This window comes from Ammospiza nelsoni, chromosome 13 (genome assembly GCF_027579445.1).
Source record: "Ammospiza nelsoni isolate bAmmNel1 chromosome 13, bAmmNel1.pri, whole genome shotgun sequence".
NCBI lineage: Eukaryota > Metazoa > Chordata > Aves > Passeriformes > Passerellidae > Ammospiza > Ammospiza nelsoni.
The window spans coordinates 6097484-6124732 of NC_080645.1; the positions used below are offsets into that span (position 1 = coordinate 6097484).

A 27249-nucleotide genomic window follows, 5' to 3' on the forward strand; every position below is an offset into this window, starting at 1 on the left:
TGCATGGTGTGTTTGCACATGGAACGAGCTGCCTTGCAGGATTCTCTGATGTTTATGACCATCACGGCTGGGATCTTGATTGACTTGGGGAGCAAAGGATGATGTTGTCTGAGCATGTTAACTGATCAATGTTGCTGCCTACAGGCCAGGAAAGGTTGGGGTCCCCTGCCTAATGCCAACTCAAATTTAGATGCATGTCATTTATAGTCATGCAAAGCAGTGTCACATTTTTTCTTCTTCTTTGATCGTACCCAGAAACTATAAATCCCCAGAGTGAAATCTTAGCTCTACAGAAACCCAGAGCAAACCTCCTTTCACTGATGCACAGTTCATGGTGGAAGTTGTTTTTATTTCTTAAATGATTCTTGTAATTGCTGGAGAATTGTATTTACTTCTCTCCCCTCACAGCAAATGAAATGTCAAATTTCATTGTCAAATAGCCTACTGAAACCAGTCAGGTCTGTCTACTCAGAGTGCGGAGGGCTGATAATAAAATTACAGCCCAGTAATTTTATATTTTTCTCCTATTATCTGCCATGCACAGCATTTTTATGTGTTCTACTCCACTGGGACCATTGTAAACCTGTGACTAGCTCTTTCATTTGAATATACTCAGTGGGAGGTGGCAGGTGCCCTGTTACAAAAAGATTTTGAAACTTTATCACAATATATTCAGAAGGTGATAATGTAAAAGCTGCTGGAAAAATGGAGGGAGATGAAGGAAAAATTCCACGCCTGGGAATTTATTTAATTTTTAAAGACAGGAAATGCTTTAAAAGCAAAAATATCTCAGATCTGTCTAATCCACTGCCCCAGACTAGTCATCACGATGCCCCTGGTGAAGGGGGCAGGCAGAGTAGATGACCTCTGTCTCACCTCAACTTCCATAGGTGCTCTCCAGCTCCTGTGCCACCTGGGGCAAAGAGGCACCTTAAGCTGACACAGTTACTGTTTATTTTCTCTGTGTGACTGTGGGACAAAGGAGATTTTGAGGGAGATTAGACTGAGACACATACTGGAAAATCTCTGGCACAAAAGAGAGATCATGAGGTGAGGGACACTTCTCCCAAGTGCCAAAATCATCAGAAACAAGCTCTGTGTTGATTTCCAGCCTGGACCAGTCCCATCCACTTCAATACTTGTTTGCTATTAGATTATTTGGATCTTTGATCCTTTCCTGAAATTTTCTGCAGAAAGGAGAGTGCAATAGCACAACTACATTGGTTGGGACCAGAATCTGGGGCTGTGTTTGGATCAGTTTGTGTGAACCACTGTGTGAAAATCAGCTGCTCGATGGACATCAGTGTCCAGTACCTGTCAACAGCTGTGTTCACTTCCCAGGCAACTTCATCTTCATGTGATTTGTTTCTTTGTTATCAAATGATGCAGCTTTTAAAAATAATAGAAAATAACAGCACATTTGTCTCCAAGTGAGTATTGGAAGCTGCACGGCTTGTCCTGGACTGTGCTTCCTCAGCATTCTCACAGAACTCTCTTAGTAAAGAGAGGGAATCTTTGTGAAGGGAGGGGACCACATCAATGTATGAAGACATAGTGCCAAGCACCTGAAGTGTCTGAAGGAGGAGTGACAAAGGGAAGGAGCCAGGTGCCAACTGGAGGTGCCCAGCAATGGGACAAGAGGCCCTGAGCAGAAACTGATGCCTAGGAAGTTCCATCTGGACATGAAGAAGGACTTCTTCCTTGTGCAGCGGCTGAACACTGGAAGAGATTGTCCAGAGAGAATGTGGAGTCTCCATCACTGGGGACATTCCAAAACTGCCTGGAGACAACCCTGTGCCTGGTGCTTGGGATGACCGTGATGGACCAGCTGATCCACAGCGATCCCCTCCAGCCTGACCATCCTGTGCCCAGTGCTTGGGATGACCATGGCTGGATCCACCGTGATCCCTTCCAGCCTGACCATCCTGTGCCTGGTGCTTGGGATGACTGTGGCTAGATCCACTGTGATCCCTTCCAGCCTGACCATCCTGTGCCCGGTGCTTGGGATGACTGTGGCTAGATCCACTGTGATCCCTTCCAGCCTGACCATCCTGTGCCCGGTGCTTGGGATGACTGTGGCTAGATCCACCGTGATCCCTTCCAGCCTGACCATCCTGTGCCCAGTGCTTGGGATGACCATGGCTGGATCCACCGTGATCCCTTCCAGCCTGACCATCCTGTGCCTGGCTCTTGGGTTGACTGTGGCTGGATCCACCGTGATCCCTTCCAGCCTGACCATCCTGTGCCTGGCTCTTGGGTTGACTGTGGCTGGATCCACTGTGATCCCTTCCAGCCTGACCATCCTGTGCCTGGCTCTTGGGTTGACTGTGGCTGGATCCACCGTGATCCCTTCCAGCCCGACCACCCCCAGCGGTCCGGCCCCCATTGTGCCCCGCTCCGCAGGTCCCCCGCTGTCTGCACATCCCCTCAGGTGCGCCCTGCCGTGCCGTGCCGTGCCGTGCCGTGCCGTGCGCGGCTCCCCCCGCCCGCCGCTCCGCTCCGCCGTGCCCGGCCCCAGGTGCCTCCCGCCCGCTGTCCCGCCCGGCCCGGCCCCGCTCCGCCCCGCGGGTCCCGCCCGCCCCGCTCGCCCCCCGGGTGCGGCCGCTCCAGACGCGGCGCCGGAGGCAGCGCTGCCCCGCGGCGGCGGCGGCGGCGGCGGCGGCGGGGCTTAAAGCGCTCGGGCGGCCGGGGCCGCGCTCACCTGGGCGCCGCTCCCCGCGCTCCGCCGGCCGCCGCAGCGGCTGCGGGGCAGCGCCCAGGTGACCATGCGGGGCAGGCGGCCGCACGGCCCGGGCAGCAGGTAGCGCTCGCCAGGTGCGCGGCGGAACATGGACTGTCTCCTGCTGGCCGTCTGGACTTTACCTGCTGCGATCCTCGGCGGCAGCTCCATGCAATTCCAGACTCTCCCGTGGCTCGGAAGCGCTGTAAAGGCAGGTCGAGAGCGCTTTCTTTTGCAGTCGCCTAGTGTACTTTTATACCAGGTTACTGCGGTTTCTGGTGCCTTGTGTTTCTGCCTTGCCTTGTCAAGGAAACTTCACCCAATGCTCCTTTTCTCTCTCTCTCTTTTATTTTTTCTTTCTCTTGCAGACCCTTCAGCTGTGCTGCCTCTGTTGCATGTCTCATGCGGCAACTTTAACCAGTGACAGCATCAGTGAATTGACTCATGGTTTGTATAGCTCTTTCTGTGTCTGTATGTGAATATTTGCATGGATTTTTTTTTCTTTTTTTTTTTTTTTTCGTGGAGTGAATATTTAGAGGGGAGAAGTCAGAGTGTTTAGGGAGCATAAAGTACAAGCAGGCTGGCTACTGCGGGATGGTGAACCATGGGCAGGGATTAACTTGTTAAGCCCTGTGTGCTAAAGCTGAAAGGAACAATATGTAGCAGCAAAGCAAATGAATGAGATGGTAAATACATCCACGTTTCCATGTGCGATTAGAAAGATGAATGTGTGTGTGTAGCCACAACAGCAAAACCTCACGTGTCTGTTGTGGAAGCAGTGAGAAAAAAGTAATGAAAAGATTTGTGTGGGGGAGCAGGAGGAGCTGTGCAATGCAGGCTAAGGGGGGAAAAGCCTGGAGCGAAAGGGCTTGTGTGAGTGGGAGCTCAGGAGCCATTTGTTCCCAGGCTGGAGTGACTAGCACGTAGATGCTGATGGCTTTGGGACTTTTGAAGTGCAGTATATGCTTTGTGTTGTGTGTGAGCAGAAACAAAGTGCGACAGAGAGCCACACCAGGGTGCAGAAAGGAAACCCCTCCTGCACCCTGTGCTCTGCTCGCTGGGGGATTCCCTCTCTCCAGCAGCTGCTTGCATTTTTTGGCCACCAGCCTGCTTAGCGCCCTCAGCTTCTGCCGTTGATTAACACCACTCGAGGAAAGTGAAAGCTCTTGATGTATTGCTTCCACTGTCTAAGGAAAGGCAACCTGTCGGTGGTTGCGTTTTCAGCCTAATGTGGGTCCAATAAAGTCTATTCAGGCGAAGAGATTGATTGGGAGATTTTGCAACATCTGTTACAACACAAAAAGGAAGGGTTTTTCCCTTTGATGGTGCTATTTCAATTTAGGAAGAGAAATTAATTGCTTGTCAAGTGCATGGACAACTCTAAGTGTCCACAGAGAAACACATCTCACAAATTAAATTAAATGGGGTTGGGAAACAGTTTTTTCAGCATAATTTCTTAGGCTACCAGGAATGGGTGCAAAGATCCTAGTTCAGGAAGCAGCTGAAACTCAGACCCTGGTTCCAGGACACAGGTAATCCCTGCATGGCTAGGTCAACACCAATGGTAATGTACTGCAAGTGAGGCGCCTGCTTGTACAGCCAGCTGAATTATGGCCTCTTTCACCCTCTATTTTTTGGGGTGGTTCTGAGTAGATCAGAGTGTTCTCAAAAACAGTTTTGTAATTTTTTGCATATTTTATCCAAAACAATAAACTTCTTTGACATGCAATTAGCAATGGCTGACAAAAGGTTATTAGGTAGGATGTAATCTCTTTCTGCTGGAGGTCAGTTACAATTTGAAACCCAGTCTAATCAAGTCACTACAAAGAGATGAGGTCTCACTCAGTTAAGGCATTAATAAATTAATCCTTTAATCCATTTGAACAAGTGGTACAGTTCTGCAAGGTCTCAGTCATGGCTACCCCTACAGTGATACAACATTTGCTGCATTCTTAGGGAAGGGAAAAGCCTCTCAAACCACAGTGGCCTTCACATTTGACAACAATTAATACAGGGGGAGGGGAAAGCCTACAGATCTGCTGGTGATGACAAATGTCTTCAGAGGAGCAGTTGTGGGAATGTTCACAGCTATGCTAGTTAGTCTGTGCCTCTCAGTGGGGCACAAAGGAAACAAACACAGGCTGAGAGCCTTTGTGACTTACGGGGGTGAATTTATGCAGGCGAGACAGCACACACAGAGCCTGCAGGCCAGCCCCAAAGTGAGGGAATGCTCCATGCCGTAGGAAATGCCTGATACTGTGTCAGAGTGCCTTGTTTGTGGGATGCCAGAGCTGATAGCCAACTCTTTATCGTTACAGATTATGTGTTTGTGACACCTGTCAGAGTGGATGCCAGCGGATCGTACGTTTCACATGATGTTTTGCACAGTACGAGGAGAAAAAGATCAACTCAGAGTTCAAAGAGTTCCTTGCACTACAAATTTTCAGCATTTGGACAGGAACTTCACTTAGAGCTTAAACCTTCGACCATTTTAAGCAACAGTTTTATTGTCCAGGTACTCGGGAAAGATGGAGTGTCAAATTCTCAGGACCATGAAATTGAGCAGTGTTTCTACCAGGGATTTATAAGGAATGATAGCACCTCTTCAGTAGCAATATCTACGTGTGTAGGCTTGGTAAGTGTCTATTTCAAACAAATCAGCATTAAAAGTATTTTTGTATGTGCAATAGTAGCTGAAAGTATGTAGTTCATATAATAGTCAAGACACCATAAACCCTTTTGTGATTTTTCTAGTTCACTTGTTGCTATTGTATTTAACAGAAGAGACCTCTTTATAGCCAATGAACAGCATCAAACCTTTGTAATTTTTGATGACAGTCTTTCAGGAAAAAAAAGACAAGACTAGCTGGTAGTCCTAGTAATTATCCCATAGCAGTTTGTTACAGTTTGTGATAGTTTATACATTTCTGCTCACTCTTAAGTAAAAGTTCTTCTTGCCTTTGTGAACTGTGGTGAATAAAGGAAAAAGCCAGTCCAGAAGCTTGTGTAAAAACAATATTATATCTAGGTTTGTCAACTAATTTAAGGAAGGGTGAGTTTCCTAGTTTGGCAGGACTTATGAACAAATTTCCCTTTGTTTCCTTTGATAATTCAAGCATTATTTGGGTTTACAGGTCTTCATGAGTTGATCTCTTATGAGTGTGTTAAATATTATCATTGTGTATTTTCCATTTATGGCTGTCAGCCAAGTCCATGAAAAATCATTATTCACAGGTGATTTTTTTCAAAATACGTTTGACAGTGCTCATTGCCTGCAGAGAAGGCTTTACTGATGTAATTTAGGAGAATTGTCTACAGAAATAATAGCTAAGGATGTTTTTTAAGGCTTAATCACTTGCACTTGCAAAGCAGTCTGCTGTGGCTGCAGAGGAAGGCAGTGACATTGAGTGGGAAGTCTATGAAGTCATCTGTGTGCTTTGTGGTTGACTAAAGGTCCAGAGGATATGTTGGGTCACCCTCTAGAAATCTGTTTTGCAAAGGTACTTGTCTCTGAGGGCCATTAAACTGTGTGACGGGACCAAAGAAGGAGCACTTGAGACAGCCAGTGTTTCCTTTGAAACTGGAATCAGTGACTTGAGAAGCCTGTTCATTAGGAAGGGATGTTGATAACTGGTTGAAGTGGTCTGGGTTATATTTTGAATGCTGTGCTCTTGTGCTTTTTTTTTTTTTTTTTTTTGGTTTTTTTTTTTTTTGTTTTCCCTCCCATCAAGTTAGAGGAATCTTAACAGTTCATTTGAACAGTTGCAAACGTGAGTTTGGAGCAGGTGCCAGGAACTGGGCTGAGGCTTTCTTTTGCCTTTAAAGCTGTGCTTGTGATGCTGAACTGTTAATACCAAATGTGCTCAGTTGTTTTCATGGAAGCCTCATGTTCACAACTGCCACCTTTTATCAGATTTACTCAGAAAAATACCTTGTTTTCACTCATTGCAGTATTTTGTCTTTTTGCTACGGGAAGTGCTCTACCTACACACAGCAGGTACAGTTTGGGAGATCTCCCCTGTTTGCCCACGTTTTTATTTTTAACATGCTTTCTGAGCTAAGTGAAGTTGGACTTGTCAAGTCTTGTCTGGAGAAGGAAGGTTCAAGCCTGCCTCAGGTCACAGAGGAACAGAATGTGGTGATCTTAACTGAGAATGAAATGGATCTTTTACCACTGTCTCGACACAGAGGTTGTTATGACTGGTAAGCTTCACTTAGAAAAGATCCAGAAACTGATCAAAAGAGAATAAATATTGTGGTATGAACAAACTTATTATGGAAGTACCTAAATTATCAACAAATAGAATCTCTGTTTAAAATTAATTTCAAGGTTCAATAGATTTTGCCTTCAATTGTTGTTTTAAACTGGCAAATGAAGTAAACCTTTACTTACAATAATCTCCTGTAGGGTAGGTATCCCAAAGTATAATTGTTCCTTTCTCTCCCTATCCATCTATTAATTTCAGTGCACCTAATGAATCCCAGGCAAATTACCAACAGGATTCTGAGTCTTTCAGTTTACAAGGCTGTCCTCCTAAAGATGTCGTCAGCTGTCTGTAATGACACCCACGTCACTTTTCCCTGGGATCCCAATTCAGTAATCATATGTTAAGTCTGGACGCTGTGCTCTGATCAAGAGAACCTTGTGAATAGCTTCTATATCCTTTTGCCCCAACTACTTTTGTCACTTGGTTGCCCTTCTTTCCTATTTGCTTTGTTCACTGCAATTAAACCGAAAGTGCTGTTTCTTCTATATGGTTGGTAGCACTAATCTTTCCATTGTTCCTTTCATTAGCAATAGCTTCTCTACAATAAAGCTGCAGTGACCCATTCTTTCAAGCCTGGAACACCACAATGTGATTTGGAAGCAATTGCATTTCAATAGACTACGGGGATTCTTTGATCTAATTTTTTGGATGACCTAGAGTATTCAGTCATTCAGCTGTCTGTTATCTGCCAGTGCCTGCAGAGGAGACTTTGGGGAGAGGCTGTATGAAATGGCTTGTTAGGCAGGATGACCTTAACTTAACACTGGAATGGAGCAAGAATTTGTTGCTTTGGTCTAGATCTGTTAAGAGATGTGTGTATATTACATTTTAATGGCTTAGTTGACAGGAAGGCCCCACGTTTTTATGCTGATTTGTTGATTTGAGACCAAGTGTTTCCATCAGTCAACACAATTTTCTTGGTGTGTCAGAAGGCAGAACCGGATCTTTATCTGAACAAGTCTCTATTAGAGTAAGTGAGTATTTCAGGAGAATGTGCACAAGTTTACTGTGAGTACGGCCTCTTTTCATCATCAAAGTGCTTCAACTTTCAAATAGAAACTTGCTTTTTTCTGTCTTCTGCCCTTTTTCTGCTTCAGTCAGCATCCTCTGCTTGCTGGAGCATTGTTATACTGCAAAAACCCAGTGATTTTACTTGCTTTGTAAATGAAAACTCTGTTCTGAACCTTCTGTGGAGAACATGTTATATTCCTTCCACAGAAGTTATAATTTTTTTTCACATATTTTTTAATGCATTCTCACTCCCTGGGATAATTTTATCATTCTTGCAACTTTGGGACAATGAGTTTGTTTATGTTAGTAAATGCAAAGCTAGTTTTTCTCTTTAGCATCATCTTAATGTGTCCCGAATAAAAAGCAATTCAAATTTTTTTACTTTTCTTCACTGATTTTTCATGATTCATTTAATAAACCTCTTGTTTTATTCCTGCATGACTTTTTGGAGTTTCCTTCAGTGCCTTGTGCTCTCCCAGTTGGTATATCCAGGCTGCTGGTTTGTCTTGCTGTTTCATCCCCTGTTTTCATTCTCCAATTCAAACTGTTTGTTCTTTCCATATTCAACCTTTTTTCCCAAAATCCTGATTTGAGCTAATTCCTACTTACTGTAATTGTATTTTTGTTACTATTATTATATAGCAATTTATTATTACTTATAATTGCCTGTAGGTGGCTCATGGAGAGGCAGACTATACCAAATCCACAGACTACTGTGGTTTTTCTGAAAGAGATTATGCTGGCCACTCTTTGAATAAGAAATTGGTTTTTTAGGACCTACTCAGTATGGTTGTGTATATTCCAACCTCTTTCCCCATTTCCCATTCTCATCCCCTTTGTGCTATTTAATCTACATTAAAAAGATCTGTTGTATGTTCACCATCTTTAACTCCACTTCCATGATGGCATCTAAAAGATTTACTGCTGCCTTCCTAGCCTGTATCAGAGTGTGTTGTTTGCCTCTCTTTATAGGCCAGTTTTTGTCTCCTTACCTTAGGTTTATGTGGACAGAATCTCCTGTATAAAGTGAGTTGTTTGCAGTCACACAGTAAATCAGGGCAGAACACAAGGGAACCTCAGAGGTCTCCAGTTGTATTGTAGAGACATTCTCAAAAGTAATTTATAACTCCGTTTTTGGGAGCAGAAGTCGCGTTCCCCTTGTGAACATGAACTCTGGCAAAGTCAAACAAGTTTATAATCCAGTACACAACCTAGGAATTGGTGGCCCTAATGAATGAGGGGTTTGTTATGCAGCATTTGTGGGCTGCAGGACACAAGGGAAGGGTCTAGAGCAAGTACAAAATGTGTGCCCAGAAGAAAGACCTGTTTGTCCAACATAAGGAGCTGTCCTGCCATTCCATCACAGGGAAGATGTGTGTGTATTTTGGGTCAGAAAAAAGAAGTACAGTTCCTTTAAAACGGTATGACACACAGTGTTATCATCCAGGACAAATTTATCACTGGCATGGAGGCCTGAGAGGCTGCACCTGCTCACACCAGAGGTGGGTTTGGGCTGTTCTCTCCCTTTGGTTCATGTACCTCAGTCAGAAGTAGTTGGTGCCCTCCTCTGGTTTTGGCAAGATGTGTTGGAATCTGTCATTATAAAGAGCCTCTTGTCTCAAGCTGTGTTATGTTTATTAGTGTCTAGTCAAAGGAGGAGAATGAGTGCAACATGATTCATCCCTCCCTCCTCTTTGAGCTGTCAGAGGATTCTAGACAAGGGTTATAGACTGAGAGATAAACAGGAGATGTATTAACTCAATGGAGGGAGGTGTGTGTGTGTGTCTGAGGGCAGGGCTTTGCTCAAAGTATCAAAGAAGCCACAAAAATAAAGCTTCTTGATGCAGTCTGACCACCTAAGAGGCAAGCAGGCCAGGCAGCTCATGTACCCACTCTTTGTAGTCATTTAATTGCACCTGGTATTAGCATTATTTAAGTTGATGCTAACAGCAGCCTCCTATTCCTAGAGCTCACACTTTAAGTCAAATTAAATATGTTGAGACAAATTCCAGGGTTCTTATACAGACAAGCTGCCGTTAGACTGCTGATGAATGTACAGAATAATTGCTGCTTGCAATGAGAGTCCTCTAGAAATTGACAGCTGTAAAAATACAACAAAATTTGGTCCAGTGGGACCTTGAGGAGAAGATAAGTACAGAGCTGGCGGTTTTTTTCATTCTTAAAGGTGTTTTTAGTCCACCCAGGAGCCAATACACAAATCGTATATTTTCTACCATTGTACCAGCACAACAAGAACAGCTTCTTTCATGGGAGGTCTATGATTTTCTTTGTGTTCACACACTATTGCATCTCCATCCTTTCTAAAACACAAACTGTGTTTTACAGGATCCTAATTTTGTCCACTATTTTGGTGAAGGTTTTTCAACTATTGTTCCATTCCATATTATGGTAAATATGAAAATAAGAAAAATCTCTACAGGAAAATGAGATGACAATGGGAAAAAGTCATATTCTTAAGGATATTTCAGGTAATGCTAGAAAAATAGAAGGCAGTGTTTCTGGTCTCAGCATTGACCTGACTAGTGATGAATTGTGTGATTAGGTTATTGATCAACCTTCTCCATATCTGTCTGATAAGCTTTCTGTTTAACCCTGCCTTTAGCTCTGCAAGACAAAGGCTGTGTTATCCCAGGTGCTTTGGCACTACTGATTCCTGATAGGTAAGAAGTGGAATTAAACAGGATTAATGATGGGAGCGAATCTGCTTCTGCTTGGCAGAAAAAACAATAGAAGTTGTATTTCTTCCTGTTTTATGTTAACAAACCTGGAATGTACATAGAGGAAACTGAACACAGTAGGCTGTGGTTGCCCAGCTGCTCTTGAGTGTCCACAGGAGCTGGTCCTCTGTCACTTGTGCCTTCTCTGTCATTGCTCAGCTGGCAGCAGTGTGAAAATAAATGCTTCATTGGTGTATTTGCAACCAAGCTTCAGGCTTCTGTGGGCACCATTGCTTGAACTCTTTGAGTGGTTTTCCAGAAACAGAGAGCATCCATTTGTACAGAGATAGAGCCAGGATGAGCTTCTTGTTAAGCAGCAGTCTTATCATCACTTCCAAAGGAATCAGTGGTTGCTATCTATGCTTGAAACATCAGTGTTTTTCTTGCTGCAGCAAAGCCTTTCCACTAAACCCAGTTCCCACACTTTGCCTAGCCCATTACAGACAAATGTCCTTGTGAGGGTCAGGAGTGGATGACCTGCCTGCACAGATGTGACCCCTTCATAACAGGATGTCTTTGATGTCATGAGGATTTTTATTTTCAGCACCACTATTTTCATGTGGGCCAAACCATCTCTGCTGCTGAGGGGCAATGAATTCTCTTCTGCACAGCTGGGAACTGCTGGAAATCACAAATAGTTCTCTTTTTGGAGGCAGATTTTAATAACTAATAGAAGCTTCTAGTCACTAATTAACCTAAACTGGGGTTTATGTCTGTCTTTCCCCTTTTCTTCCTCTGCTTTAGAAATGTATCAGGAGGATACCAGGTTGGCAGATGGGGTGTGTAAAGGCTTTGGTTTACCCAAAACACAATGACAGTCTGTGAAACTGCAGCTCAAGTCCAGCTCAAGCAGCTCACTCCTGGAGATCTGTACCTGACACAAGGCACAGGAGTGGGAAGCACAGAGGTGTCTTGGTTGTGCCCTGACCCAACACAATTCACTTAATTTGAACAAATCCTGCCATCAAAGCTCTTCTTAAAAGAGTGCTGTTTTCCCAAGCTTATTTTCTGCTCACCCCTTGCAGAAGCATGGCCCTGATCATGATGACAGCTCCATGACACACTTGCACTCCCTTGGGAGTTGACTTCAAGTCACTGCAGGCTGCTCAGCTGTAACTGCTCTGGATGCTCACTGGGAGTTCTGTCAGCAGCTCCAGAAGCCCCTCCTGTGTTTTGGCTCCTCAGATTTTTGTTTGTTACAATATTGTGCTTAGGTCCACAAGATGTTTGTGATAATGTTTTCTAACTTGCAGCTTCTTAGGGAGGGGTTTGTCTTCCTGATGTACAGCAGGTTCTTTACTCTTTGAAAGAGAGGATCACTGGGACTGCTGTCCAGTACTGCAACAGGAGGGAAGACTGGAGGTCTAAGACCTGTGCTTTGGAAATGTGCAGCACATGGATCAAAATAATAGCTGGAACTATGCTAAATAAAGGCATCCACGGTGGTGATGCCCATGATGTATCAGTCAGTTCCTCAAGGTCATTTTAGAGCTCTTTGCATCTGATTTGATTCCCTCCTGAGCATTTGCACTGTTGTTGACTTACAGAGATAGAGCGTGCTTGGGAAATTCTAGAAAATATCTGCTTTCCAGGATCTCTGTGTGCCTCACTTTGTCATGGTCTTCTCCCAGTGAGCTGGCAGGGGAGGGGTTAAACTTAATTGTCTCTGCAAAAAGAGCTGGCAGTGGACCTACAGTGAGTTTTAGCAGCTGAAACCCAGACTTGAATTTTTTTTTCCCCAAAAAACACTTATTTTGTCTTTGAAAGGCTCTGACTAGCCCTTAAGTGGTATCTGAATTGAATTTTAACAGATAATTCCATTGCAAACAAGTTTTTCTTTTGTCTTTTTGATCATGTCACTAGGAGCAGAAATGTCGGTTCTTTCTTGCCTTTTCTTATCCCATTTTAATCCTAATTCTGTTGCTGCAGGTCTACCATAAATTACTGTATGCTAAAGGAATTTCCTATTGATTTGCTCTGACAGTGATTTGACCAGCTATGTGAATAGCTGATGGAAGCAGAACTTATCTTGGGTTCAGACAGTGGAGCACTGACTAAAGCTCTGAGGTAAACATTTACAGAAGAAACCTGAAATTATAAAGCCTTGCAGCTCAGCACAATTTACAAACATGTATTAATTAAGCTTCAGTGCTGGCTCTGCTCTGTGTTTGATGAGAACAACATCCTGGCACACAATGGGTTGACATCAGTAACCTTTTATTGTTTATCGTGCTCGGAAATCACCAAGAATGAGGGTGAAGAAATGTCAAATAATCAGGGCAGATGGGAGGGAATGAGTCTTGATGGTTGAAGCTTGGTACCGTGGGAACCATTATTGTCCAGAGTGATTTCTGGAACATGCAAGTTAATTTCTTTTTTTACAATGTTAGTTCATAAGCTGGGGAAATCTGCAAACAACTTCTACAGCCAGATGAAAACCCTTCTCCTGAATCTCATATGTGGCTGCCCAGCTAGTGACTGCCAAAACATGGTAAAAGACAAAAGTTGGATGACAAAGATAATAGGTTTTGAAGTTATTCCTACTGCAATTACAAGGCCCAGAACAAACCTGCTTAAGAGAAGAGGAAGCTGAGGCAATAAAGTGATATTTGCTTGCAGAGACAATGGGGTGTTGCCTTTTCACTCCCCTGGGCATTTGCATTTCAGGCTGCCCCACTCTGTACACAGCACACTTGGGGCTTTATTCTTTGAGGGCTGGATTCTTGCTGTTCACAGTGGGATCACTTGAATCCTTGTGCCTGCCTGCCTAATATATGTTAATTGAAGGACTTTTGTGTCTCAACATCTCTATTAATATTAATGGAATGAGATTTTTAATGGACTTATACAAAATATGCTTGACCTAGCTTGAGCCCTCACTTTTGTTTTTATACTCTGCAGCACAGTGTGGCCTCTAATTTCAGAACGTAATATTATATTCTGTGGCAGAGTACACAAACTAATGAAACATGGAGTACTCTTCAGACCTACATTTTCTTTGCCATGAGATATAGAATTTATATAACCCCAGATTGTAATCAGTTCTAAGTCATGAATTTAAAAAGAGGTTTTCTTTTTCTTTGTATGATTTTAAAAAGATTTTTAAAATAATTATTTCTTGACCAGACCTGACTTATCCTATGCACTCTTCTTTTTTTTTTTTTTTAGGAAGAAGTTATCAAACTAGTAGGCCTTAAAATCAGGCTAGACTAAACCTCAAGAAATATTTCAAATTAACATTGCTGTTACAGTACAAGCTGGTCATGGTGAGGGATAGCTATAAATGCTGTAATGCAGATCAGACAGGAAAGTTTGAACTTCTCTAATAAAGTAGCTTCCCAGTGCCATTTCTTGTTAACACTTGACAGAAACCTATGTTACTTGTTTGATGTTACTTTGTCAGATGCAAATATAAATTAAATGTTAAAATAACAGTCTTGGACTAGGGCAGAGATTATTTTTGTTTTGAAGTCTGCTGTGGATGATTATGGCATAGACAAGAAAAATGCTTCTGTCACGTTTTCACTTTTTTGTTACATTTTCTGATAAAGAATAATTCCTTTTAGGCTGCTCTACATTTCATTGTTTGTAATAAACATCTCTGCAAGCTCTGTGGAGACCAGTCTGTCACAACAGGAGCTCTGGGCTTGCTCTGTCAGCTGGTTCTCTCCATGCTGGAGCCCATATGGATATTTTTTCACACACATACTGGTGGTTGGATTGTTATCCTACCCCAAGCAGCAAAAGCTTGAGCAAAGGGGCAGGAAAAAAGAGTTTCCAAGCTGAGACAGCAGCGAGCTGCTGATATCTGCTGATTCCTGCAGCCCTGACCCTCTCATTGACAGGTGCTTGCTGGTTGATGGGCTTCATCTAAAGCTTCTTGTGGTGAGTAAAAAGTTTTCTGCTGACTGCTTTGGATCTGAACCTGGCCTTGGGAAGGGTCTTTTATTCCTTCCTACATCATCTTGGCCCTTGAGTCAGTAGGCACACCAGTTTTTTGGGATGCACTGCTGCATTTGCTGTTTGGTTTAGCAAGATATTTTGGAAAGGGGAGGCACCACTGGCTCATCAGGAAAGTGAAACGTGTCTGCTGCTCCTGGTGGACCCCGAAATGCTGGTTGGACATGCTCCAGGGTGGTGCTGTATAATCAGATTTCACTGAATCAGAAGTTAGATGGAGGCAAACAGCATGCTGGAGGGCAAACCCTGTCTGCAGGCTGAGCCTTGCTGCTCTCATGGGCTGCTCACACCAGAGCAGCCAGCAGTGAGACGTGGCAGGAGCACTTTCCAGAGATTGAGCTGCTGCTACTGCTGCTAGAAAGTGCACCCAAGTGCTGGGCATGCAGTGCCTGCAGCTGCCAGACAGGTTTCAGTGCCCTGGTGCCAAGCGCTGTCATTCCACTCTGCTGCCAGAGCATCCCCACCATGAGGAGCAAAGGAAATGCAATGGGCACCAGAAAATGCAAAGCCACAAGAAATGTAAAGCGTTTATTTGGCCTAACCCAGATCCTGTCCTGATAAAGTCAAGTCTGGTGATGGGAATAAAAGAGGATGGTGCCTTTTGAGGCCTGTTGTCCTTGTTAAGCAGGAGATGGACTTGGCAGGTTTTGAGCTGTGAAATTGTATTATCAGGGAGTATTATCAGATGTCATCACAGAACACCTGTAGGGAACAAGACCTCATTCATCTCCTGCCCATGGTAGGAAAGCTGAGTAATTGCAGAGAGGGAAGCATGTTACAGAAATAGTTAATTGGTTCCTGTGTTTACCAGAGAGAGCTGGGTGGTCATTTGAGCTGCCTGAGGCACAGAGCCCTGCAGGTCTGGGTAATGGAGACCATGCCTGATGCCAGGGACAGAACAGGGTGCATGTGGTGCCATGGCTGTGAGCATCAGAATATTGCTGTGGTGACAAAGGTTTGTGTTTTCCATCAGTGGGATAGATGAAATCCCAAGGAAAGGACAATTTGGGCCAGCAGCTGAATCAGAGAGGGCTGATAGATCACCATATATTACCAGTTAAAGCTATGAACAAAAATGTGCCAGACTGTGCTCATGGCCTCTGGGTACTGCACTGATTCTGTTTACAGGTCCCCAGCTTTTAGGTTATAGTGCTATCAGAAGTTTATTTTTGTTTTAATTTTCCAAGCATTTCTTGAAAATTAGCTTTCTGGTGCTCAGAACAGCACCACAACCCTAAATTAGTTGCAAATAGCTCGAGGGCTGAGAGAATGGTATATTTTTTTGTTGTGGCTGTTCACATGATTTATTTAGTCATTTGAAAGACTACAGTTTGGGAAAGTCAGGAACCCACTCTAATGTGAGAAACAAAACAGAAGGAAATGTTATTCATACAGAATGAAGGTCTGTCTTCTGCAAGCCAGCATCTGTGCAAAGCCAAGGTCCTTCTGCCTCCACAGCCCTACTCCTGTGTTAGGATTAGCAGAAGATGGGGAGGATTTCCCATTGGCAATGTTCCCTGCCCACCATCAGCCTGCTCAGAATGGTGCCCATATGCTCCAAAATATCTCCATGGATATTCCTCATCCTTTAATGACGGCTTAGCCTTTGGATCTAACTGACAATAAATAGGAAGAAGAATTTATACTGATTCATTCTTTTTCATACCAATGCACTGAATTGGTGCCTTTTCTTTATTAAATCTTCATCTTACAACAGTCAGTGCAATTCAGTGTCCCCTGCATCTGAAATATGAATATATTGTTTTTCTATAAAGGTGCACATGACAATGCTGTTTATGGCTGTAGTCATTTCTGCTGTTCAATAACTTGTTCAATCATTATTATTATGATTTAAAGCAACACTGTTGTGCTTCTTGCAGGAAAGGAATTGCATTTTAAAGGGAAGGTTGTTGTAGTTTGCCTTTAATTTTTGTAGTAAATGGAGGGTATAGGTTTATTACAAAAGTTTATAATGTGGAGGATGTATGTGAATGAGTTTCACTGATGACTTCCTTTATTATTTGTTAAAAATATGTTAAGGAGTAAGTCACTGGAAATCTGTAAAGTATTTTATAAAATTAATTTGCTCTTGAAAACAAAACCAATTTTATTTCAGATTGGTGAATCTTGTAAGAATTAGTATAAATAATCTGAAAAATTATGATCAGTATCCTATTTTAGTCTTTTTGAGGGGCTCAGTGGAGGTGCATAAAGAGAAGCCCTGGAGAGGGGTGATCAAATGTGAAATCTTGGGCTGAAACTATTCTGACAGGATGGGGAGTGTGGCTCAAACCCTCTCTTATCTTGCCAGTGCTCTTGTGTGTGCTCCCTCTCCCCAGCAAGATGCCTGACTGATTCACAGCAACTGATGGGCAGTTTAAAATTACAAAGCTTTCGGTTTCCTTGTTCCTAACAGATAAAGAGGGTGGGCATTTCCTGATTGTATGGTATACACTCAAAATATTTAAGTTCCCCATGGTGCTATTTGTGCCTAATTTACTTCTCTAGCACATTAACACTGCTGGTTTTCTGCAGGGGGAGGTGTAACATGCTGTGAAGAGAGGAAATGTTTCACAAGAGCTCCTTCTGGCTTTTCCTCTGTTTGCCTTACCACCTGGAAAGAAGAAAAGGTGGAGGGGCCGACTGATGATCCAGATGGATTGCAGGAGCAGTCAGGTCTGTGGTCAGATGTGTTAAGCCGGGCAAATCCTCACTGGGAAGTGGCAGGATTGCACTTCAGCTCTGAAAGCACAGGGAACTTCCAGCAGGGAAGTGTGCAGGCATGAGGAGGGCTGAGCTGCCATCAGCCAGTAACCCTGGGGCAGGTGTGCCCCTTCAGAGGCCGCTGAGCAGCCAGATTGTTTTGGGGAGAAGTTGGGGATACACCACTGTGAGGGGTGGTGCTGCAGCAGAGCAGTCTCCATCTGAGTGTAATAAATCAGGGGCTGTGCAGGTCACACGGAGCTTCAGAGAGACTTGGAGTGGGAGAGCCACATTCATCACTCTTCATGTTCACTTTTCTAGTTCTTGCCTATGAAAGCAGACAAATTATCTCCTGGTTATGGAAGTTGGGTGCTTTGATGTACTAATTATTCCACTCATGTGGTACCTCTCAGCAGAGCAAGCGTGTCCTGATTCCTGTTAAGGGCTCAGATGCAGGAGCAGCTGGGCTGTGCAGCACCTCTGTCACTGCTGGATGAGCTGTGCAGCACCTCTGTCACTGCTGTGCAGCACCTCTGTCAGTCACTGCAGGCTGGGCTGTGCAGCACCTCTGTCACTGCTGGATGAACTGTGCAGCACCTCTGTCACTGCTGCATGAGCTGTGCAGCACCTCTGTCACTGTTGTGCTGCCAGGATGGAGCAGGGAGCCCTGCCAGGCCCTGGAAGCAGGAGCTGCATGCAGACTGGAGTGTCTGTGGCTCTCACTCACTCCCTGATGTCCCAGAGCCTCTGTGACCCCAGCAGCACATTCCTCTTCTCAGAGCTTTTTTCTTAACCTGTGCTTAACCTGACCTTTGCTTAACCTGCTGTTCAGTAGATTCATTGCAGAAACAAGGTCAGGCTGCTTAGGAAATTTTGCCTCCTAAATCTTCTGCTGATATAATTTTTTCAACCATCCCTTTGTAACTCTGCAGCATTCTGAGCTGTCAACAAATTTCTCCCTTGTCTTCACTGTATCTTTATTTCAGTCAGAAGGCCTGTGGTGTTTAACATAGTGGCAACATCTGTTCAATAGATATTTTGTTATCTTGGACCAATTTCATACAAAGACTATCACATAGAATACAAAGTTGCTTTCAGGCACTACCTTCCCTTTTGCCACTTGCATTTTCTCCTTTCCTGAGATCTCAGAGAATATCACAGGGCTACCTTGAGCTTTGATCCAGATACTACTTTGAGAGCCTCATATGTAAGGTATTGTGCTGAAAACACTCTACTGAACAGATGCTTTTGTGAAGAAATGCTGTTCACTTGCATGAAAACCCTGGCAAATGGTGCTTTGCTGACATAACACATAATTGAATGGATTTCTTCAGTGGAAAGACACAACTAAATGCTCCCACACTGTCTTTTTTCCCACTGTTTTCTTAACACTCATCTCTGCTAAACAGTTCTATAATTCAGATGCTTGTACTAAAGTCTGATGATGGCAAAATCAGTGTAACCTTTCATGAGCAGTTTAGTTCTGCAGACCCTGTTCAGGGGCTCCAAGTCAAACATGAGGCTGAATACTGGAAGTCATTGTTTAACACCCAAATGCTGCTTTGGACCTGTGTGTTGGGCTCTGACCTTGGCACAGACAGCAGGGCAGGAGGTGTAGATTGATGCATTGGGTTAAAAAATGGATTTACCTCACCTTACCACAACCTGGGCCAGTATTAATTAGTGTTTCTGTGTCCACTTTAAGACAGTTGTGGCATTATGTTTTCTTTTATACCAAACCACGACCTTGTTGTGGTGGATTTTGCATGTCATCAGAGTTATTTCTACTACAGAGATTTAGAAAATAACACTGAAAATTATTTTTCATCAAACTTTCATTGATAATATTATTAAAAGCAGGAAATCTTGCTGGATTTGTCACAGACTAGCAAAGTTTTTCACTTACTCCAGCAGAGCAGTTATAGCATGTTCACCCTTGGGCGTCATTCCCTTAAAATAGAAGCTGAGGCTAATTTGTGGGAGAGGAGTGAACGAGTGCACAGCTTTAAAGCTGGCCCAAGTTGGGTGTAGAATGGCTGAGCAGTGCAGATCGGTGGCATTTGGCTACAAGGAGGGGAACAGAGACTCTCTGGACTCAGGGTACACCTGGCAGTGTAAGATGGTGAAGGCAGGTTTTGTGACTGCAAGCAGGGCCTGCAAGTATGAGGCTTTTCCATGCCATGGAATGTAGATGTATCTTATTACATTTATCTTAGTAAATAACTATTTAAATGCCCATGTAAAGTAAGCCCTGAATGCTGAGGGTGTTTGTATGGCCATGGAAGTGGAGTTGCCATTGTGCAGGTTTTTAATGTTATGGGAAACTGAGAAAAGGATGAAGCCTTATTTCAAGGTGGTGGATTTCTGGGATGCTGCTGCCTTGTCTGTTGGGTTTAATTGTGTGAATTACATTCAGTGTGTTACTGTTGTACCTTTTTGTGGTGGCAAGAAGAGATGCAGACACACCCGGGCTGCTGTTCTGCTTCAGAGAGATCACTGCAGCAAAAGGGCAGGGGATGGCATTGAGGGTGCCCTGCTCTGCCTCTCACAACGGTGCCAGCCTGGTGCAGAGGCTGTGTGGTGTTCCATCCCCAGCTGGGTGTGACACCGTGACACCGAGTGCCACCCTTTCTCTAAGGGCATGTGGCAGTAGGAAACCCCATGGCACAGGAATTCCCAGTGCTGGAATTCCCAGGAATGCTCCAGAGCTGGCTGTGCTGAGTGTTTCTGCCTCAGGGCTGTGGCATGAGCCTGTCCAGGATGTGCGTGGGGACAGATCTGTGTTTGGGGACGGTGTCTGTGAGCAGGGCAGTGCCAGCTGGGATCTCTGGCACACCCCTGGCTGTGCTCTGGCTCTCTGTGCTCCTGGATCCCAGCCCTGGCTGGGGGGTGGCATCCTGAAGGCTGGGGCTGCAGCTTAGAGTAGAGAGGGTGGGAGAACAACAGAACAACCCAGCCAGGGTCAAATGTGAGCCCTCACGAGTCCCTCATGAGCATTTTCTACATTGATTACAGAATCCTACCTATTAAACTGATAAATAAGGAACAGAGAAGCTGAAATGCTGAAGAGCAGGGAGTGTAATCCAGATAACCCAGGCGCCAGCCTGACATTCTCACTCTTGAGCCATCTTTGCTTCTTGTTTTCCATCCCTTAGTGTCCTAAGCTCTTTTGTTCCACTCCCTTTCTCCTTCCCACGTAGATATTTCAACATATGGATATGTCTGTGTATGTGGAATATCAGCAAAGCTGATACTTTGCTCCCTACAGAGTTCCTTGTGACCACTCTCTCATGTAACTAATCCATAGCAATGTATACTCCAACAAGGAAAATTAAAAGGTTGGGAAGCACTGACCTAACTTCTTAGTAAGCAATACAGCTGGCAATCAGATGTAACCCGAGCTCCTCGTTATTGGAGCTGCCTGAGCTATTCATAGCAAAGCAAAATTACTATGGGAATTGAGCTGGATTTATTTTGTTTGAATGCAAATTATCCCAGGTCAGACAGGCTCAGATCTTCTGCCCCCTCAAATTCATTTGCATCAGCTCTGGCTGGGCAGAGCTGGTGTCTGGAGGATCTGCACTGGGGAAATGTGGGTATGGGTAGGGAAGCCACCAGATGTGGAGAGGATTTGCTTGGGGCTTTGATGCAGTTGGGTGTAACTCATTGCAGGCCACAGTCCCACCCAGAGGGAAGGTTCTGCCATCAGGTAGCTCCAAGTGGTGTCTCAGTGCTTGGGAAAGTGTCTTCTCTCTCTATTGTCTGCAACCTCAACATGTAAGGGAGAAGGAATATTAAGCCTTGCCTAATTCTCACTTACAATATGAAATGTTCTGAAGGGTCCAGCTGCCAAAGTCCCATTATCACAGGAAAAGCTGGATTTTTCACAAAAAAAAAAAACCCAACCCCACTCAACTTTGATTCTAGTATACATGATTAGAAGGGATAAAAAAAGCTTTTAAAAACTCAGCTGAAAATGGTTCAAGAAATCAGAAAGAAAATAAAACACTGAAGCCCTTTGGCATTATTTTAAAAAATCTAGTAATTTATAGTTGTGTTTCCTACAAGGCCTGATTCATGACTTTTAAAGTTTGGAGTTGCCTGTCTGATAGGGAGGAATGTTGCTGATCAGAAACACTCAAACAAGCATCTGTTAATGCTAAGTACCTATGGAAAAGGAATTTCCAAGTACTGATTTTAGTTATATGTCATCAGTTGTTTGGGTTTTTTTGGTTTTTTGGGTTTTTTTTAAGCTGTTCATTTTCTGTGTCACTCTGCCCTAATCTTATTGGTTTTGCCTTTATTACCACTCCGGGAGCAGCAGCTTCATTAAGAAGGCATGCACTTTCTCTAGAATATTGATCCATCTGAACTCCAGCCCTGTAAAACTGATTAGCTGTACACAAAGAGGGAGGAGAATCTTGCCAGAACATTTTCATTTCACCTAATCCTTTGTGCAGCATAAATAATTCATAGCAAACCCACCTCAGGGTGAAATGCTGCCCTGTCTGAAGGTCTGGGCATCTCAAAGGCACATTTCAGATGTTTAAGAGGGAGGTAAATGGTGCTTTTGTTTTGTGCTGTTACAGAGAATGACAGGACAGAGAGAGCTGCATTTCCTGTGCTTTTGGAGGTTTCTAAAGGTAATCCTGCTCTCACCTGGAGTGTTCTCTGAAGCTGTGCACCTAGTAACAGGGGATGTTAGCTCAGGGGACACACTGAGCTGCCCTCTCAAGTCAGTTTTTCTGTTATTCTTGAGGTGCCCTAAGTAACTAATCAACTGTCAGCACACGACAAATAGTGGGCTGCCTCTTTTTAGGGAGAGTGAAGCATAAATGGACTCATTAAATAATCCTGCTGTTTCCTGTTTGCTTTGTGATGGAGTTCAGAACTGTCATAACTAATAAAAGCTCTAGATTTTATCTTACAGTTGCAGGGATTTGCTTAAACAGGCCATACCCAAGTGCTTGTACAGCTACCAAGGCCAAATTTGAGCTGTTGGTTTTAGCTAATGCCTTCCAAAACCTTTCTAGGGAGCCAAAGAGCCCCACTGATGGAATTGTAAATGAAGTGATCCTGACTGTAACTTGGTAAACCTCTGGCACTTCACTTTAATGTTATTGGTGTATAGTTAGTGTGGTTATGCTGTAGTTTGAATTAGTATTTTTCTTCTATTCATTTATCATGCCTGCTCCTGGGGTGGTTTCTTTTTGGTTTTTGGCTTTTTTAAAACCCAAAACATGAGAAATGAGTGAGCTCACGTACTGACAAGCAAGTATTTAATCTGTGGCAAAGCAATCAACTTTGTGTTAGTTCTAGAATATCTCATTACCCTGCAATAAATACCAATTTAATACATTTAAATACCAATGTGACTGGTTCAATTACCATAAGTGGAGGAACAAATAAGAATATTTCCTTATTTGCCATATGCTGACAGGGGGTTGCATAAAGACATTTGAAACAAGCTCAGTCAACTGCAGAAATACAAAGGCACTATTCAGAGATAACTCTGGCTTTGTTCATATAGGAATAATTAAAGACGTGCATTTTTGTTACCTTGTTTTAATTGCTGACTGTTCTGCATAGCACTTCTTTTGAGCAACCAAACAGAGTAGTCTTTCATGGCTAACTCAGGCTGGCAATTTAAACCTTGTACTCTCCTCCTGTCAGATCGTCAGGTAATAAAATACTATATTGTTAAGAACCCTTAACATTTTACATTGGCAAGAAATCTATATGATGTTAGAAAACAGAATAATTGAGTTATTTTTCTGAGTCAGATTCTAAAGGAAAATGCCATCTGCTGACAATTCTCAAGTCAGAAAAGGCAACCAATGATTCTAATGCTTCTTTCATGATAAAAAATATTTTACTGTGTATAAGGGCCATTAACTTAACCTAAACATTTGGTGTGGTACAGAGCCAGGTATTCCAGTCTGGTGAAAATCAGTAAAGGTCTGCTGAGGTTATTCTCATCAGCCAAGGACCCAGTCCCATAAAACATCACTTTGTACTTCCCTGACTCTGGGGCCAGCATCAGGAACTGCCCATTTACAGGCTTGATACTTTTCTGGAGGATGGGTGAATTTTTTTGGCAAACATAAAAGCTAGGGAAAAGTTTAGTTAACTGAAATTCTCTCTTCCCTTCAGTGTGTTCACATGCCTTTGTGCTGCCTGGTTTGGGATAGGATCAAAAATGAACATGCTCTGAGTTTTACTCGTGGGATTTCTGACTTCAATAATACATGTGTATTATTGGAAACCTCATGAGAGTCCATTCTCACTAGTTTCCCAGAACATTTTCTTTCCCAAATTGGTATAAAAGCGCTCTGGAAATGCTTGCACAGACAATGTTCAGCTCAATGGGAGCTCCTGGGTGCTTAACACTCTGTAAAAGTCTGTCATTAATTTAACAATCTGTGTATGGATTTAGGGTCCAGGCTTTTCACGTTTTGTTGGTGGATCAGGGATTGTGTCTCTGTCACGGTGTCTCAGAAGCTTGTTCCATTGACCCAGTGCATTCTGTAAGTGCCCTTCTCAGGGGGACAGAAAGAGGCAGCAATGCCCCTCAGCCTCATGGCTGCTGCTGTCCCCTCTGCAGCTCCCTCCCAGAAAAGGGGCTGTGGGTCAGAGTGGAGAGGGGAGGAACTCCCTTAATTGCCATGATTTACTGCCATTGGCTTGGCTGCTTGCTCCTGATGCTTCCCAAGGGTAAAAATATCTTTCACCTCAGCAACACTTTCTGCAATTCAGCCCCTTTCTCCTTTCCAGATATGCTGCTTGTCATTTTTTTTTTCTACCTAATTTCACATCTTAATTTGCTCATTTTGATTATATTTTCCAGAGCATTGACATTGTGACCCTAACTTGAGAGGGGCTCAATAAGCCATCTCTCAAAAAGTCAGTGAGTGCTATCGGGTATCTGCAGTTCCAGGTCAGGCTGTACTATCCTGCTGGCTAGAATTCTTGGAAGTAGTTTTGCTTATGACTGTAGTAAGGTTATAGTCCCACATATTTTTCAGACTACCAACTTAACCCATCCCAAGAGGTGAGTCTACTTCATTACACATTCCCTAAAGAAACAAGCATTTATTATTTAAACTGCTTACATGATGCAGAGTTCTCTGAGCAGCCTCGTGATGGTATTGGTTGAACACCCTTGCTTTGGAGGAAAGAGGAATTCATAAGATGAATGTTGGCAAACTTAACAGGACTTTTTTCTTCCTGGGATTCTTTGGCATAAGTAAAAAAATGATACATTCACCACATTTTCAAGGCTTAACCCAGAACCTTGAAAGGAAAGGTAGCTGGCACTTTCCTTGCTGTCTTGGCAGGGTTTTGTCCCTGCTGGTGCACAGGGACTGCCACCTCCTCACGGGCTTCTCCCTGGGGACATTTGAAGTGTTTCTGAAATCCCTGCTGCCCTGAACTCGCTGTTATGAAAGGCTCAGCCCAAAGTGGATGTTGTGCTGTGTCCAACATGGATGTTGTGCTGAGCTTCTCTCAAAGCCAGGCTCTGAGCAGACCCATGGCTCCTGGACTGGGCTGCCTTGCTCTGGCAAGTGTGTGTTCCAGGCAGGAGCAGAGGGATGGTGGCAAACACCAGGGTGGTTTCTGTGCTTGGTGAGGGCATTGCCATGATGTGCTCATGAAAGCCAAGGGAAAGGCCTCCCTCACCTCCCCTGGGTCTGAGGTGGAGTGTGAGCAGAGTATGGGACTTAAAGGGAGACCTCTGTCCCCTTCTAGCACATGCTGCTGTATGTTGGTGTTCAAAAATGGACATCTGCCCCATTCCAGAGACCAGTCTTGGCCAAAAGGCAGCTTCTGGCTGTTGTCAGGGAGCTCTAAGCTGTGTGAACATCTTTGTGTTCTCTGGGTCTCTGCCATACCCTCTTTGGGCTTGCAAGCTGCCCTTGGTTCCATGTGTGAGATGGTCTGGCAGGCAGAACCCCAGGTGGGACAGCTGAGAGAGGGCAGTCTCTCCTCCAGCAATGGAAAGCTCTGGTGACAGAGCAGGGCCTTTTGTGCTTCCTTTGTGGTGCCAAAGCACTGAAGAAAGGTAAGGTGATTTCATGAGTTTTCTCTCTGCAAAGTGAATGAGAAAAGACTCCAGGATGCTGTAACATGAGATGGCCCCAACCACACTGTGATGTGCATATTAGATTTCTAGGAATCTTTGGCCTCAGATGGTTTTAAATAACCAGCAACCATAGTTCATAGGTCATCTGCTCTCCTTAGTCTTTGTTTTTCAGGGAAGTTCTTAGTTTACATTTTTATGTGTTTTAAGTAGATCTTAGACTGTACTTTATGTCTCTGTACTTCACGTTCTGTAATTCTTTTTGGGATGTGTTTGAATCAATGATTTGGGTTTTTTTAGGAGCTGGACAGTTGGGAAATAACAGAAGTCTTGGATCAATGTCCACTGAAGTCTGTGGAAAGCTTTATGCCAATTTCAGTTGGCCTTCTGTCAAGTCTTTTAAAACTTTTCATGAATATTTGGAACTATTTTAATGGGTGTGAAATGATATTTAACTCTTCCCTTTTAGTGATTTTTCATCTTGAGCACACTCACATCCACATAATGGTATAGATTTCATGTATTTCTTTGGCCATTGTTTTAGTTAAGAACACAGTGGGTTTTTTAACACCTTATTTTATGTATATGCTCCTAACACTGAATAAGGCATTCTGGCTATGAGCAGTATTCCTTAGGAAATATGTGCATGCTTTTTCATACCTCATTTAGTTGAGATACTCTTGTTCTTGTGCAAACTGTAAATTAACTTCACATCAGTCAATATTGAGTAGTTACATTTAGGAGAGACACTGAAGTTCAATTATTCATCTGTTTTAATTCTCAGTTTCATTTTGTTAGGCTTTTATCTCATTATTTGCATCTGGTTTCTGAAACTCCTCTAACTTTAATATGCATAAAGCTGTTGCCATCAGTTTAACTAGCATGTAATCAAAGTGCCTTGTATGAAAACAGAGAACCCTCAGACACAAGGCCTTTCCAGTCTGGAGTGAGGATCTGTCAGCTCTCAGCTTTGTTAATTTATGGGAGAGAAGTAGGAGTTCTGCAAATCCTTCAGTCCCTGTCATTGATCTGCTTTTTATGGAGGGTCTGTGTTTTCTGGAGATGCTGAAACCCCAAAGTGAATTAGGTTTACAGGCTGGTAAGCTGCCAAAGGCTCCACTCCCAGTCTAAGAACACAGGGGAGCAAATGGGAGCAGCCTCTGCTGCTGCCATGAGATGTGTTAGGGACAGATATGTTAGTGACTCTGAAAATTCTTCCTTGTGGATTGAAAATCAGTGGAAAATCTACCTGATTTTGTGTAGTTGAGATGATCTTTTTCAGTGGTTTAAACAAATTCTCCTTATTTTTCAATTTACGGTCTATGTTCAATTAAAAAATCCTTGAAGCAGACACCATGTTGTCATTGCCCTTGTACAAATCTCATTTTGAAATTCTTCTTCCTTTTGAAACACACCAAGAAAACAGAACAAGTTCCTTACCTAGGTGATTACAGCCAGATACTGAGGAATTTCACAGAGGTGTATTGGATCTGAAAATTCCTTGAGCCCAGAGCTAAGCAAACATTTCATAACAAATAACGAGAGGAGGAGGAATGTTGCCTTTTTATCTCTTCTCAACTTTTCCACAAACAAACTGCAAGTTCCTCTAAATTATTGATTCAAAATTATTTGCTAACCACACAGGTCAACTTGTGTCTTTCCATTTTCTTTCCAATGGCATGGAATATCCCTTCCAGAAGAATAGCAAATATGTGTTGTGAGGGAAGAAGAAAACAGCAAATTCCAACTGAGCAATCTCTTGGGTGTTCC

At 43.4% G+C, this 27249-nt stretch overlaps 1 protein-coding gene across 2 annotated transcripts in view; it reads left to right on the plus strand.

Annotated features, from left to right (window-relative positions):
* Window positions 1–2827: 2827 nt before the first annotated feature.
* The window catches only part of ADAMTS18 (ADAM metallopeptidase with thrombospondin type 1 motif 18), a 77348-nt gene continuing 52926 nt past the window's right edge, over window positions 2828–27249 (plus strand). The window contains exons 1-3 of one of the 2 annotated variants that reach the window (XM_059481477.1): window positions 2828–2934; window positions 3088–3166; window positions 5038–5354. In XM_059481477.1, coding sequence (XP_059337460.1) covers window positions 3115–3166; window positions 5038–5354 — 369 coding nt within the window. In that variant the 5' untranslated portion in view covers window positions 2828–2934; window positions 3088–3114. The remainder of the gene's footprint in view (window positions 2935–3087; window positions 3167–5037; window positions 5355–27249) is intronic. The other variant, XM_059481476.1, reaches the window with a different exon arrangement.